This window comes from Phyllobates terribilis, unplaced genomic scaffold, assembly GCF_046119375.1.
Source record: "Phyllobates terribilis strain yellow unplaced genomic scaffold, ASM4611937v1 Scaffold_12__6_contigs__length_324123572, whole genome shotgun sequence".
Taxonomy (NCBI): domain Eukaryota; kingdom Metazoa; phylum Chordata; class Amphibia; order Anura; family Dendrobatidae; genus Phyllobates; species Phyllobates terribilis.
The window spans coordinates 318,114,804-318,130,611 of record NW_027362772.1 but is presented as its reverse complement, the minus strand read 5'-3'; the positions used below and the strand labels follow the sequence as shown (position 1 = coordinate 318,130,611).

Genomic DNA, 15,808 nt, shown 5'->3' with positions numbered 1-15,808 from the left:
CACAGAAGAGACCTCAAACCAGACACGGCTGGATTGAGCGCTCCGAGACAGCTCCGAGCATCTCCATACAGATATAGTGTCACGGCCTCCGGCTGCGAGGATCTGAGAACCAGCGAGAGATCCAGCAGGGGGGGATGCCACCCAGCGCTCCCACCGAGAGATCCAGCAGGGGGGGATGCCACCCAGCGCTCCCACCGAGAGATCCAGCAGGGGGGGATGCCACCCAGCGCTCACACCGAGAGATCCAGCAGGGGGGATGCCACCCAGCGCTCCCACCGAGAGATCCAGCAGGGGGGGATGCCACCCAGCGCTCCCACCGAGAGATCCAGCAGGGGGGGGATGCCACCCAGCGCTCCCACCGAGAGATCCAGCAGGGGGGATGCCACCCAGCGCTCACACAGAGAGATCCAGCAGGGGGGGATGCCACCCAGCGCTCACACCGAGAGATCCAGCAGGGGGGATGCCACCCAGCGCTCACACAGAGAGATCCAGCAGGGGGGGATGCCACCCAGCGCTCACACCGAGAGATCCAGCAGGGGGGGATGCCACCCAGCGCTCACACCGAGAGATCCAGCAGGGGGGGATGCCACCCAGCGCTCACACCGAGAGATCCAGCAGGGGGGGATGCCACCCAGCGCTCACACCGAGAGATCCAGCAGGGGGGGATGCCACCCAGCGCTCACACCGAGAGATCCAGCAGGGGGGGATGCCACCCAGCGCTCACACCGAGAGATCCGGCAGGGGGGGGGGGTGCCACCCAGCGCTCCCACCGAGAGATCCGGCAGGGGGGGGGGGTGCCACCCAGCGCTCCCACCGAGAGATCCGGCAGGGGGGGGGTGCCACCCAGCGCTCCCACCGAGAGATCCGGCAGGGGGGGGGGTGCCACCCAGCGCTCCCACCGAGAGATCCGGCAGGGGGGGATGCCACCCAGCGCTCCCACCGAGAGATCTGGCAGGGGGGGATGCCACCCAGCGCTCCCACCGAGAGATCCGGCAGGGGGGGATGCCACCCAGCGCTCACACCGAGAGATCCAGCAGGGGGGGATGCCACCCAGCGCTCACACCGAGAGATCCAGCAGGGGGGGATGCCACCCAGCGCTCACACCGAGAGATCCAGCAGGGGGGTGCCACCCAGCGCTCACACCGAGAGATCCGGCAGGGGGGGGGGGGTGCCACCCAGCGCTCCCACCGAGAGATCCGGCAGGGGGGGGGTGCCACCCAGCGCTCCCACCGAGAGATCTGGCAGGGGGGGGGTGCCACCCAGCGCTCCCACCGAGAGATCCAGCAGGGGGGGATGCCACCCAGCGCTCACACCGAGAGATCCGGCAGGGGGGGATGCCACCCAGCGCTCACACCGAGAGATCCGGCAGGGGGGTGCCACCCAGCGCTCACACCGAGAGATCCGGCAGGGGGGGGTGCCACCCAGCGCTCACACCGAGAGATCCGGCAGGGGGGAGGGGGGTGCCACCCAGCGCTCCCACCGAGAGATCCGGCAGGGGGGGGGGGGGTGCCACCCAGCGCTCCCACCGAGAGATCCGGCAGGGGGGGGTGCCACCCAACGCTCCCACCGAGAGATCCGGCAGGACGATGCCACCCAGCGCTCACACCGAGAGATCCAGCAGGACGATGCCACCCAGCGCTCACACCGAGAGATCCAGCAGGACGATGCCACCCAGCGCTCACACCGAGAGATCCAGCAGGACGATGCCACCCAGCGCTCACACCGAGAGATCCAGCAGGACGATGCCACCCAGCGCTCACACCGAGAGATCCAGCAGGGGGATGCCACCCAGCGCTCACACCGAGAGATCCAGCAGGGGGATGCCACCCAACGCTCACACCGAGAGATCCAGCAGGGGGATGCCACCCAACGCTCACACCGAGAGATCCAGCAGGGGGATGCCACCCAGCGCTCCCACAGAGATCCAGCAGGGGGGATGCCACCCAGCGCTCCCACCGAGAGATCCAGCAGGGGGATGCCACCCAGCGCTCCCACTGAGAGATCCAGCAGGGGGGGGGGGTGCCACCCAGCGCTCCCACCGAGAGATCCGGCAGGGGGGGGGTGCCACCCAGCGCTCCCACCGAGAGATCCGGCAGGGGGATGCCACCCAGCGCTCCCACTGAGAGATCCAGCAGGGCGATGCCACCCAGCGCTCACACCGAGAGATCCAGCAGGGGGATGCCACCCAGCGCTCCCACTGAGAGATCCAGCAGGGGGGGATGCCACCCAGCGCTCCCACCGAGAGATCCAGCAGGGGGGGATGCCACCCAGCGTTCCCACCGAGAGATCCAGCAGGGGGATGCCACCCAGCGCTCCCACTGAGAGATCCAGCAGGGGGATGCCACCCAGCGCTCCCACTGAGAGATCCAGCAGGGGGATGCCACCCAGCGCTCCCACAGAGATCCAGCAGGGGGATGCCACCCAGCGCTCCCACAGAGATCCAGCAGGGGGATGCCACCCAACGCTCACACCGAGAGATCCAGCAGGGGGATGCCACCCAGCGCTCACACCGAGAGATCCAACAGGGGGATGCCACACACTACAAGATGAACAGAGCTGGAGGACAGAAGCCAATGTGGAGTCTGATCCTTGGGGTCTCTGAGGACGGGGATGTCAGGTCCATCATCAGCTCCCAAGGCGGCTGCTAAACTCAACCAATCAGATCATTTTAGGACTTGTGCAGTAAACAGCAGTGTGATGGTTTGGCTCATCTGAAGCTCCACAGACAAGGAGTACGAGTGTCATCATGTCTCATACTCCACTCACATCCAGAGCTGCAGTCACTCATGTCAGTCTCACACATCACTCCCATCATCCTCAGTGCAGTGTCCACACACAGAATTCAGCAGATTCCTCGCGGCTGCTGCGTGCCTCTTTAATGACGGCGATGAGTGATAAATCCGCAGTCATTACAACCTCATTAACTCCATAATCACTAAATAAGTTTAATGGATCAATTAAACGTGTACAACATTGTGTCAGTGGTGGAAAGAGCGGGATGTGAGTGGTGATGGCAGCGCCAAAGTACGGACTCCTCACACGACAGCCGGCATCATTGCCGCATCATCACCTGTGACGGCTGCCGGACCAGACGCCGGCAAACCTACAGACCCTGCCTGTAGCCTAGACCATTCTCTGACAGCAAGCAGAGGTTTACTGGGAAACAAGAATATTGTAAGGATGTGGAAGAACTACAGGGGTACAAGACGGTGGGGTCCCACAGCAGAGCGGGCAGCAGAGACACTGGGACCCCAAGGCTCCGGACTCCTTCAGTATAGGGCTCTCTGCTCTTTCCCGAGTCCCCCCCATCACCTCCACGGTCAGGGCCACACAGGGACCGAAAGAACGCTCACCCAACTCAACATTATTCCACAGAAGCCACTGAGTGAGTGAGGGCAATTGTTCATTAGCATTCTGCACCGGTGTTACCTCCTTCTAACAAAAGGGGGCCGGCCGTGTCCTGGTGTGCATTTTTTCTTGAAACCTTGGCTGGTGAGTACCATTGCCTTTTGCTATTTTCCACAGAAGCCACTTTCCCCGACTTTCCAGGATGCCGCTGAGTCGTATAACGTCCAATCAGAGGAGAAATCACATTTTTTGGACAAACCTCACAATGAGAGCAGGATTTATTCCAAAACTGAAAAACTCAAAATGCAGCAAATTCTTCTGCAGAACAAGAGTCCAGACATCTTATAGGTTGTAAAGATCTGAGAACCGTGATTTGTGGGATTTGCAGCAATAAGACGTCACATTTACTGAGATCAGAAACCTCCTAACAGGCCGAGGTCCATGGAACATCGGAGCTTCTGGGATGTCTCCTCCATTGATCTTGGGAGTTTTTGGAGAGTTTCTGGTTGGATTTCTTGGCCGAATGTCAGAATCTCCCCCAGACTTGCTGTTCTGTTGTGATCGGCCTCCCACCCTCATAGATCTTCTGCTAAGGTTCTCAATAGCGTTGAGGTTAGGGGAGGGTGGTGGCCGCACCAAGGAGTTTCTCTCCTGCCCATAGCAGCCAATGACTCGGAGGTTTCTTTGCCCCATGAGAAGAGGCATTGTCAGCATGAAGAGGATTTTGCTGCGGTTCTTCCTTTTGTACCATGGAAGAAAGTGATCAGTCAAAAACTATAGACTTTGTTCAGGTCATTTTCACACCTTCAGGGACCCTAAAGGGGCGACCAGCTCTCCCCATGATTCCAGCCCAGAACACGACTCCACCAACTTGTTGCATAGAAAACTAGAAGGAGGCGAGAAGTCAAACCTCGCAGTGCGGAGACCACGCCGGCGCCGTCCAATGTGGTGTCAGCATCTCTGCTCATGGCATCCATCAGTGAAAACCTACAGGTCAGCGCTCCCCGGGAACGAGGCGTCCGTCACCGACAGAACCAGCGCTGGACAGTAACGGGTCAGAGGCAGAAGGGACCCCGAAAATAGAGAATGCGTCATCAGACCAGAAAACTGACCCAGAGACCCCCAAATGTGTGCCATTAGGGATGATGGGAGTAGTGACACATTGTGTGATATGAGATTAGATTGTGATCTCCGGGGTCAGGGATGATGGGAGTAGTGATACAGGTGCTTCTCACTAAATTAGAATATCAAAAAGTTAATTTATTTCAGTTCTTCAATACAAAAAGTGAAAATCCTATATTACACAGAGTCATTACACGCAGAGGGATCTATTACACAGAGTCATTACACGCAGAGGGATCTATTACACAGAGTCATTACACGCAGAGGGATCTATTACACAGAGTCATTACACGCAGAGGGATCTATTACACAGAGTCATTACACGCAGAGGGATCTATTACACAGAGTCATTACACGCAGAGGGATCTATTACACAGAGTCATTACACGCAGAGGGATCTATTACACAGAGTCATTACACGCAGAGGGATCTATTACACAGAGTCATTACACGCAGAGGGATCTATTACACAGAGTCATTACACGCAGAGGGATCTATTACACAGAGTCATTACACGCAGAGGGATCTATTACACAGAGTCATTACACGCAGAGGGATCTATTACACAGAGTCATTGCACGCAGAGGGATCTATTACACAGAGTCATTACACGCAGAGGGATCTATTACACAGAGTCATTGCACGCAGAGGGATCTATTACACAGAGTCATTGCACGCAGAGGGATCTATTACACAGAGTCATTGCACGCAGAGGGATCTATTACACAGAGTCATTGCACGCAGAGGGATCTATTACACAGAGTCATTGCACGCAGAGGGATCTATTACACAGAGTCATTGCACGCAGAGGGATCTATTACACAGAGTCATTGCACGCAGAGGGATCTATTACATAGAGTCATTGCACGCAGAGGGATCTATTACATAGAGTCATTGCACGCAGAGGGATCTATTATAGAGTCATTACATGCAGAGGGTTCTATTATATAGAGTCATTACACACAGAGGGATCTATTATATAGAGTCATTACACACAGAGGGATCTATTATATAGAGTCATTACACAGAGAGGGATCTATAATATAGAGTCATTACACAGAGGGATCTATTATATAGAGTCATTACACGCGGAGGGATCTATTATATAGAGTCATTACACGCGGAGGGATCTATTATATAGAGTCATTACACGCGGAGGGATCTATTATATAGAGTCATTACACACAGAGGGATCTATTATATAGAGTCATTACACAGAGTGATCTAATATATAGAGTCATTACACACAGAAACACGTGAAATAGATCACTCTTTCTGTTAATGTTGATGATTATGGTTTACAGCCAATGAAATCACAAAAGGCATCTCAGTAAATTAGAATAATTAACAAAAAATACCTGCAAAGGCTTCCGATGCATTTAAAAAGGTCCCTTAGTCAGTTTCAGTAGGCTCCACAATCATGGGGAAGACTGCTGACGTGACGGATGTCCAGAAGACAGTCACTGACACACTCCACAAGGTCCCAGAGTCTGGAGGAAGAGTGGAGAGGCCACAATCCAAGCTGATGGAGGTCTAGAGTGAAGTCTCCACATTCAGTGATGGTTTGGGGGCCATGTCATCTGCTGGTGGAGGTCCACTGTGTTTTATCAAGACCAAAGTCAGCGCAGCCGTCTACCAGGACATTTTACAGCCGTTCATGCTTCCCTCTGCCGACAAGCTTTATGGAGATGGAAATGTCATTCTCCAGCAGGACTTGGCCCCTGTTCACACAGCCAAAAGTACCAATACCTGGTTTACACCCAACAGTATCACTGTGCTTGATTGGCCGCAAACTCGCCTAACCTTAACCCCATAGAGGATCTATTATAGAGAATCTATGGGGTATTGTCAAGAGGAAGATGAGACCCCAGAGCCAACAATGCAGACGAGCTGAAGGCGGCTATCAAAGCCACCTGGGCTTCCATAACCCCTCAGCAGCCACAGGCTGATCCCTCCATGCCACAGGCTGATCCCTCCATGCCACAGGCTGATCGCCTCCATGCCACATTGCCACATTGATGCAGTAATTGATGCACAAAGAGCCGACCAAGTATTGAGGCATTTACTGCGTGTAATGACTCTATATAACAGATCCCTCTGCGTGTAATGACTCTATATAACAGATCCCTCTGCGTGTAATGACTCTATATAACAGATCCCTCTGCGTGTAATGACTCTATATAACAGATCCCTCTGCGTGTAATGACTCTATATAACAGATCCCTCTGCGTGTAATGACTCTATATAACAGATCCCTCTGCGTGTAATGACTCTATATAACAGATCCCTCTGCGTGTAATGACTCTATATAACAGATCCCTCTGCGTGTAATGACTCTATATAACAGATCCCTCTGCGTGTAATGACTCTATATAACAGATCCCTCTGCGTGTAATGACTCTATATAACAGATCCCTCTGCGTGTAATGACTCTATATAACAGATCCCTCTGCGTGTAATGACTCTATATAACAGATCCCTCTGCGTGTAATGACTCTATATAACAGATCCCTCTGCGTGTAATGACTCTATATAACAGATCCCTCTGCGTGTAATGACTCTATATAACAGATCCCTCTGCGTGTAATGACTATATAACAGATCCCTCTGCGTGTAATGACTCTATATAACAGATCCCTCTGCGTGTAATGACTCTATATAACAGATCCCTCTGCGTGTAATGACTCTATATAACAGATCCCTCTGCGTGTAATGACTCTATATAACAGATCCCTCTGCGTGTAATGACTCTATATAACAGATCCCTCTGCGTGTAATGACTCTATATAACAGATCCCTCTGCGTGTAATGACTCTATATAACAGATCCCTCTGCGTGTAATGACTCTATATAACAGATCCCTCTGCGTGTAATGACTCTATATAACAGATCCCTCTGCGTGTAATGACTATATAACAGATCCCTCTGCGTGTAATGACTCTATATAACAGATCCCTCTGCGTGTAATGACTCTATATAACAGATCCCTCTGCGTGTAATGACTCTATATAACAGATCCCTCTGCGTGTAATGACTCTATATAATAGATCCCTCTGTGTGTAATGACTCTATATAATAGATCCCTCTGTGTGTAATGACTCTATATAATAGATCCCTCTGTGTGTAATGACTATATAATAAGAGATTAAATTGTGAGCTCCTGGGGTCAGGGATGATGATGATGATGGTGATAGTGCATGGACAGGCTTTGTCTAACCTCCCCTGTAGTGTCAGTGAGCGCCCGCCTCCGTGTACAGGGTCCCCTCTCCACTGGATAGATGCTCTGCAGACCTCGCGCTGCTCCTGGGGCTGCAGATTCCCTGTAGGTTACGGCGGCCATAAAACGAAAACATGTGACAGGACGGCGCCGCACTCACACAACCCATATAAACCTTCCCGCCTCGTCCACAGTGCTGTGCTACTACTTGCAGCCATCAGCAGGAAATGCTGGGATCGGTAGTCCACCAGTCCGGGCATGGACAGGCTATATCTATCTACCTACATCTCTGAGGTGGTCGGTCCGGGATCTGCCGACCTGTGACCCCGGAATAAAACGTACCTGATGAGCAGTCACCCACAGGAAGTACTACAGTGGCTGATAACAGAGAGTAAACGCCTACAGAACAGTAAGTAAGGTACAGAATACGCTGCAGTCCTATGTAAATTACCCAGCGCACAATAATATACAGAAGCTCATGTCTATTCTTTACTATCTCCAGGAGCCGCCGGCTGTCACTGAACAAAACCCTCATCTGTGCCTGGACGCCTCACCGCAGAGGGTCTGTTACAGCGCGTCAGTCGGGACCCGGCGTCTCCTCAACGCAGAGGGTCTGTTACAGAGCGTCAGTCCGGACCCGGCGTCTCCTCAACGCTGAGGGTCTGTTACAGCGCGTCAGTCGGGACCCGGCGTCTCCTCAACGCTGAGGGTCTGTTACAGCGCGTCAGTCGGGACCCGGCGTCTCCTCAGCGCTGAGGGTCTGTTACAGAGCGTCAGTCGGGACCCGGCGTCTCCTCAGCGCTGAGGGTCTGTTACAGAGCGTCAGTCCGGACCCGGCGTCTCCTCAGCGCTGAGGGTCTGTTACAGAGCGTCAGTCCGGACCCGGCGTCTCCTCAGAGCTGAGGGTCTGTTACAGTGCGTCAGTCCGGACCCGGAGTCTCCTCAGCGCTGAGGGTCTGTTACAGCGCGTCAGTCGGGACCCGGCGTCTCCTCACCGCAGAGTGTCTGTTACAGAGCGTCAGTCCGGACCCGGCGTCTCCTCAGCGCTGAGGGTCTGTTACAGAGCGTCAGTCCGGACCCGGCGTCTCCTCACCGCAGAGGGTCTGTTACAGCGCGTCAGTCGGGACCCGGCGTCTCCTCAGCGCTGAGGGTCTGTTACAGCGCGTCAGTCGGGACCCGGCGTCTCCTCAACGCTGAGGGTCTGTTACAGCGCGTCAGTCGGGACCCGGCGTCTCCTCAACGCTGAGGGTCTGTTACAGCGCGTCAGTCGGGACCCGGCGTCTCCTCAACGCTGAGGGTCTGTTACAGAGCGTCAGTCGGGACCCGGCGTCTCCTCAACGCTGAGGGTCTGTTACAGCGCGTCAGTCGGGACCCGGCGTCTCCTCAACGCTGAGGGTCTGTTACAGAGCGTCAGTCGGGACCCGGCGTCTCCTCAACGCTGAGGGTCTGTTACAGAGCGTCAGTCGGGACCCGGCGTCTCCTCGGCGCTGAGGGTCTGTTACAGAGCGTCAGTCCGGACCCGGCGTCTCCTCAGCGCTGAGGGTCTGTTACAGAGCGTCAGTCCGGACCCGGCGTCTCCTCAGCGCTGAGGGTCTGTTACAGAGCGTCAGTCCGGACCCGGCGTCTCCTCAGCGCTGAGGGTCTGTTACAGAGCGTCAGTCCGGACCCGGCGTCTCCTCAGCGCTGAGGGTCTGTTACAGCGCGTCAGTCGGGACCCGGCGTCTCCTCAGCGCTGAGGGTCTGTTACAGAGCGTCAGTCCGGACCCGGCGTCTCCTCAGCGCAGAGGGTCTGTTACAGCGCGTCAGTCGGGACCCGGAGTCTCCTCACCGCAGAGGGTCTGTTACAGCGCGTCAGTCGGGACCCGGAGTCTCCTCAGCGCAGAGGGTCTGTTACAGCGTGTCAGTCGGGACCCGGCGTCTCCTCAGAGCTGAGGGTCTGTTACAGCGTGTCAGTCGGGACCCGGAGTCTCCTCAGAGCTGAGGGTCTGTTACAGCGTGTCAGTCGGGACCCGGAGTCTCCTCAGCGCAGAGGGTCTGTTACAGTGTGTCAGTCGGGACCCGGCGTCTCCTCAGCGCTGAGGGTCTGTTACAGAGCGTCAGTCCGGACCCGGCGTCTCCTCAGCGCTGAGGGTCTGTTACAGTGCGTCAGTCCGGACCCGGCGTCTCCTCAGCGCTGAGGGTCTGTTACAGTGCGTCAGTCCGGACCCGGCGTCTCCTCAGCGCTGAGGGTCTGTTACAGTGCGTCAGTCCGGACCCGGCGTCTCCTCAGCGCTGAGGGTCTGTTACAGTGCGTCAGTCCGGACCCGGCGTCTCCTCAGCGCTGAGGGTCTGTTACAGAGCGTCAGTCCGGACCCGGCGTCTCCTCAGCGCTGAGGGTCTGTTACAGTGTGTCAGTCCGGACCCGGCGTCTCCTCAGTGCTGAGGGTCTGTTACAGTGTGTCAGTCCGGACCCGGCGTCTCCTCAGTGCTGAGGGTCTGTTACAGTGTGTCAGTCCGGACCCGGCGTCTCCTCAGTGCTGAGGGTCTGTTACAGTGCGTCAGTCCGGACCCGGCGTCTCCTCAGCGCTGAGGGTCTGTTACAGTGCGTCAGTCCGGACCCGGCGTCTCCTCAGCGCTGAGGGTCTGTTACAGTGTGTCAGTCCGGACCCGGCGTCTCCTCAGCGCTGAGGGTCTGTTACAGAGCGTCAGTCCGGACCCGGCGTCTCCTCAGCGCTGAGGGTCTGTTACAGTGCGTCAGTCCGGACCCGGCGTCTCCTCAGCGCTGAGGGTCTGTTACAGTGTGTCAGTCCGGACCCGGCGTCTCCTCAGTGCTGAGGGTCTGTTACAGTGCGTCAGTCCGGACCCGGCGTCTCCTCAGTGCTGAGGGTCTGTTACAGTGCGTCAGTCCGGACCCGGAGTCTCCTCAGTGCTGAGGGTCTGTTACAGTGTGTCAGTCCGGACCCGGAGTCTCCTCAGTGCTGAGGGTCTGTTACAGTGTGTCAGTCCGAACAACCCTCCGTCATGTAAACTCTGACAAGCCGCAGAGCTGGAGACCAGCAGAGGATCCCGCCCGGATACGGCTCCGTTCACACTTCTGGTCGGGGTCTTCCGCGGACACAACGCTGACCCCAAACATCCACACAACCAGGAGAATAACTCTCATCATCACCGACAATCACGGGCACGAGGGCGCGCCCCGCACAAACCGCGGAGCAGGGACGATGGGAGTAGTAGGGGCGACACCCGGCAGCCGCGCTCCTACCTGCGGCCGGTGGTTGTACTTGATGTCCGGATCCTTCATGTTGGCGGCGGCTCCCGAGTCTCAGCTGTCCGGTGCGGCGGCTCCTGCGGTGTCTGCGGTGTCTCTCAGGTGCGAATCTCCAGGTGTGTCCGGGGCCCGGGAGGAATCACGTGACGGCTACGCCCCGCCCACCGTTCGGGTGTGTCACCGACAAGGAGCAGTCACGTGACAAGGCCCCGCCCACTGCGCAGGTGAGGGAAACTGAGGCGAAACTGCTCAGAAACCTCCTCCCCGGTATACAGCTCCTCCCGGGTATACAGCTCCTCCTCCTGTATACAGCTCCTCCCCGGTATACAGCTCCTCCTCCGGTATACAGCTCCTCCTCCGGTATACAGCTCCTCCTCCTGTATACAGCTCCTCTCCGGTATACAGCTCCTCCTCCTGTATACAGCTCCTCCCCGGTATACAGCTCCTCCTCCGGTATACAGCTCCTCTCCTGTATACAGCTCCTCCCCGGTATACAGCTCCTCTCCTATATACAGCTTCTCCCCGGTATACTGCTCCTCTCCTGCATACAGCTTCCCTCCGGTATACAACTCCTCCCCGGTATACAGCTCCTCCCCGGTATACAGCTCCTCCCCGGTATACAGCTCCTCTCCTGCATACAGCTCCTCTCCGGTATACAGCTCTTCCCCGATATACAGCTCCTCCCCGGTATACAGCTCCTCTCCTGCATACAGCTCCTCCTCCTGTATACAGCTCCTCTCCTGTATACAGCTCCTCCCCGGTATACAGCTCCTCCCCGGTATACAGCTCCTCTCCTGTATACAGCCCCTCGCCGGTATACAGCTCCTCTCCTGTATACAGCTCCTCCCCGGTATACAGCTCCTCTCCGGTATACAGCCCCTCCCCGGTATACAGCTCCTCTCCTGTATACAGCTCCTCCCAGGTATACAGCTCCTCCCCTTTATACAGCTCCTCCCAGGTATACAGCTCCTCCCCGGTATACAGCTCCTCCCCGGTATACAGCTCCTCTCCTGTATACAGCCCCTCCCCGGTATACAGCTCCTCTCCGGTATACAGCTCCTCCCCGGTATACAGCTCCTCTCCGGTATACAGCTCCTCTCCGGTATACAGCTCCTCTCCTGTATAGAGCTCCTCCCCGGTATACTGCTCCTCTCCTGTATACAGCTCCTCCCCATATGCAGCTCCTCTCCTATATACAGCTCCTCTCCTGTATACAGCTCCTCCCCCGTATACAGCTCCTCCTCCTGTATACAGCTCCTCTCCGGTATACAGCTCCTCCCCGGTATACAGCTCCTCTCCTGTATACAGCTCCTCCCCGGTATACAGCTCCTCTCCGGTATACAGCTCCTCCCCGGTATACAGCTCCTCTCCTGTATAGAGCTCCTCCCCGGTATACTGCTCCTCTCCTGTATACAGCTCCTCCCCATATGCAGCTCCTCTCCTATATACAGCTCCTCTCCTGTATACAGCTCCTCCTCCTGTATACAGCTCCTCTCCTGTATACAGCTCCTCCCCGGTATACAGCTCCTCCCCGGTATACAGCTCCTCCCCGGTATACAGCTCCTCTCCTGTATACAGCTCCTCTCCTGCATACAGCTCATCTCTGGTATACAGCTCCTTCCTGGTATACTGCTCTTCCCCGATATACTGCTCCTCCCCGTTATACAGCTCCTCTCCGGTATACAGCTCCTCCCCGGTATACAGCTCCTCTCCTATATACCGCTCCTCTCCTGTATACAGCTCCTCTCCTGCATACAGCTCCTCTCCTGCATACAGCTCCTCCCCGGTATACAGCTCCTCCCCGGTATACTGCTCCTCCCCGGTATACTGCTCCTCTCCTGTATACAGCTCCTCCCCGGTATAGAGCTCCTCTCCTATATACAGCTCCTCTCCTGTATACAGCTCCTCCCCGGTATACAGCTCCTCTCCTGTATACAGCTTCTCCCCGGTATACTGCTCCTCTCCTGCATACAGCTTCCCTCCGGTATACAACTCCTCCCCGGTATACAGCTCTTCCCCGATATACAGCTCCTCTCCTGTATACAGCTCCTCCCCGGTATACAGCTCCTCCTTCTGTATACAGCTCCTCCCCGGTATACAGCTCCTCTCCTATATACAGCTCCTCCCCTGCATACAGCTCCTCCCCGGTATACAGCTCCTCCTCTTGTATACAGCTCCTCCCCGATATACAGCTCCTCTCCTATATACAGCTCCTCCCCGGTATACAGCTCCTCTCCTGTATACAGCTCCTCTGCTGTATACAGCTCCTCTCCTGCATACTGCTCCTATCCTGCATACAGCTCCTCTCCTGCATACAGCTCCTCCCCGGTATACAGCTCCTCCCCGGTATACTGCTCCTCTCCGGTATACAGCTCCTCTCCGGTATACAGCTCTTCCCCGATATACAGCTCCTCTCCTGTATACAGCTCCTCCCTGGTATACAGCTCCTCCCTGGTATTCACCTCCTCCCCGGTATACAGCTCCTCCCCGGTATACAGCTCCTCCTCCTGTATACATCTCCTCCTCCTGTATACAGCTCCTCAAAGAACTACAGCTCCTTTCCTGTATACATCTCCTCTGCTGTATACAGCTCCTCTCCTGCATACTGCTCCTATCCTGCATACAGCTCCTCCCCGGTATACAGCTCCTCCCCGGTATACTGCTCCTCCCCGGTATACTGCTCCTCTCCGGTATACAGCTCTTCCCCGATATACAGCTCCTCTCCTGTATACAGCTCCTCCCTGGTATACAGCTCCTCCCTGGTATTCACCTCCTTCCCGGTATACAGCTCCTCCCCGGTATACAGCTCCTCCTCCTGTATACATCTCCTCCTCCTGTATACAGCTCCTCAAAGAACTACAGCTCCTTTCCTGTATACATCTCCTCCCCGGTATACAGCTCCTCTCCTTTATACAGCTCCTCCCCTGTATACACCTCCCCGGTATACAGCTCCTCTTCCTCTATAGCTCCTCCTCCTGTATACACCTCCCCGGTTTACAGCTCCTCCTCCTGTATACACCTCCTCGGTATATAGCTCCTCCTCCTGTATACACCTCCCCGGTATACAGTTCCTCCTCCTGTATTCATCTCCACGGTTTACAGCTCCCCCTCCTGTATACACCTTCCCTGTATACAGCTCCTCCCCGGTATACAGCTCCTCTCCTATATACAGCTCCTCCCCTGTATACAGCTCCTCCCCGGTATACATCTCCTCCCATATATACATCTCCTCCCCGGTATACAGCTCCTTCCCGGTATTCAGCTCCTCTCCTGCATACAGCTCCTCTCCTGTATACAGCTCCTCCCCGGTATACAGCTCCTGTATACAGCTCCTCCCCGGTATACAGCTCCTCTCCTGCATTCAGCTCCTCTCCGGTATACAGCTCCTCCCCGGTATACAGCTCCTCTCCTGTATACACCTCCTCCCCGGTATACAGCTCCTCTCCTGTATACACCTCCTCGGTATACAGCTCCTCCTCCTGTATACACCTCCCCAGTATACAGTTCCTCCTCCTGTATTCATCTCCACAGTTTACAGCTCCCGCTCCTGCATACAGCTCCTCCCCGGTATACAGCTCCTCCCCTGTATACAGCTCCTTCCCGGTATACAGCTCCTCTCCTTTATACAGCTCCTCCCCTGTATACACCTCTCGGGTATACAGCTCCTCCTCCTGTATACACCTCCCCGGTATACAGCTCCTCTTCCTCTATAGCTCCTCCTCCTGTATACACCTCCCCGGTTTACAGCTCCTCCTCCTGTATACACCTCCTCGGTATATAGCTCCTCCTCCTGTATACACCTCCCCGGTATACAGTTCCTCCTCCTGTATTCATCTCCACGGTTTACAGCTCCCCCTCCTGTATACACCTTCCCTGTATACAGCTCCTCCCCGGTATACAGCTCCTCTCCTATATACAGCTCCTCCCCTGTATACAGCTCCTCCCCGGTATACATCTCCTCCCCTATATACATCTCCTCCCCGGTATACAGCTCCTTCCCGGTATTCAGCTCCTCTCCTGCATACAGCTCCTCTCCTGTATACAGCTCCTCCCCGGTATACAGCTCCTGTATACAGCTCCTCCCCGGTATACAGCTCCTCTCCTGCATTCAGCTCCTCTCCGGTATACAGCTCCTCCCCGGTATACAGCTCCTCTCCTGTATACAGCTCCTCCCCGGTATACAGCTCCTCTCCTGTATACACCTCCTCGGTATACAGCTCCTCCTCCTGTATACACCTCCCCAGTATACAGTTCCTCCTCCTGTATTCATCTCCACAGTTTACAGCTCCTGCTCCTGCATACAGCTCCTCCCCGGTATACAGCTCCTCTCCTATATACAGCTCCTCCCCTGTATACAGCTCCTTCCCGGTATACAGCTCCTCTCCGGTATTCAGCTCCTCCCCTGTATACAGCTCCTCCCCTGTATACAGCTCCTCCCCGGTATACAGCTCCTCCCCTGTATACAGCTCCTCCCCAGTATACCGCTCCTCCTCCTGTATACAGCTCCTCCTCCTGTATACAGCTCCTCCCCAGTATACAGCTCCTCTCCTATATACAGCTCCTCCCTGGTATACAGCTCGTCTACTGTATACAGCTCCTACCCGGCATACAGCTCCTCTCCTGCATACAGCTCTTCCCCGATATACAGCTGCTCCTTGGTATATAGCTCCTCCCCGGTATACAGCTCCTGCTCCTGTATACAGCTCCTCAAAGGACTACAGCTCCTCTGCTGTATACAGCTCCTCCCAGGGAAACAGCTCCACCCCGGTATACACCTCTCTGGTATACAGCTCCTCCTCCTATATACACCTCCCCAGTATACAGCTCCTCCTCCTGTATAGCTCCTCCTCCTATATACACCTCCCCGGTCTACA

The 15,808-nt window shown here is 55.6% G+C and overlaps 1 protein-coding gene across 1 annotated transcript in view; it reads right to left on the bottom strand.

The window, feature by feature from the left end:
- Positions 1 to 11,218, bottom strand: part of ST14 (ST14 transmembrane serine protease matriptase) — a 41,958-nt gene extending 30,740 nt beyond the window's left edge. Inside the window, exon 1 of the mRNA XM_073657468.1 lies at positions 10,929 to 11,218. Coding sequence (XP_073513569.1) covers positions 10,929 to 10,967 — 39 coding nt within the window. The 5' untranslated portion in view covers positions 10,968 to 11,218. The remainder of the gene's footprint in view (positions 1 to 10,928) is intronic.
- Positions 11,219 to 15,808: the final 4,590 nt, after the last annotated feature.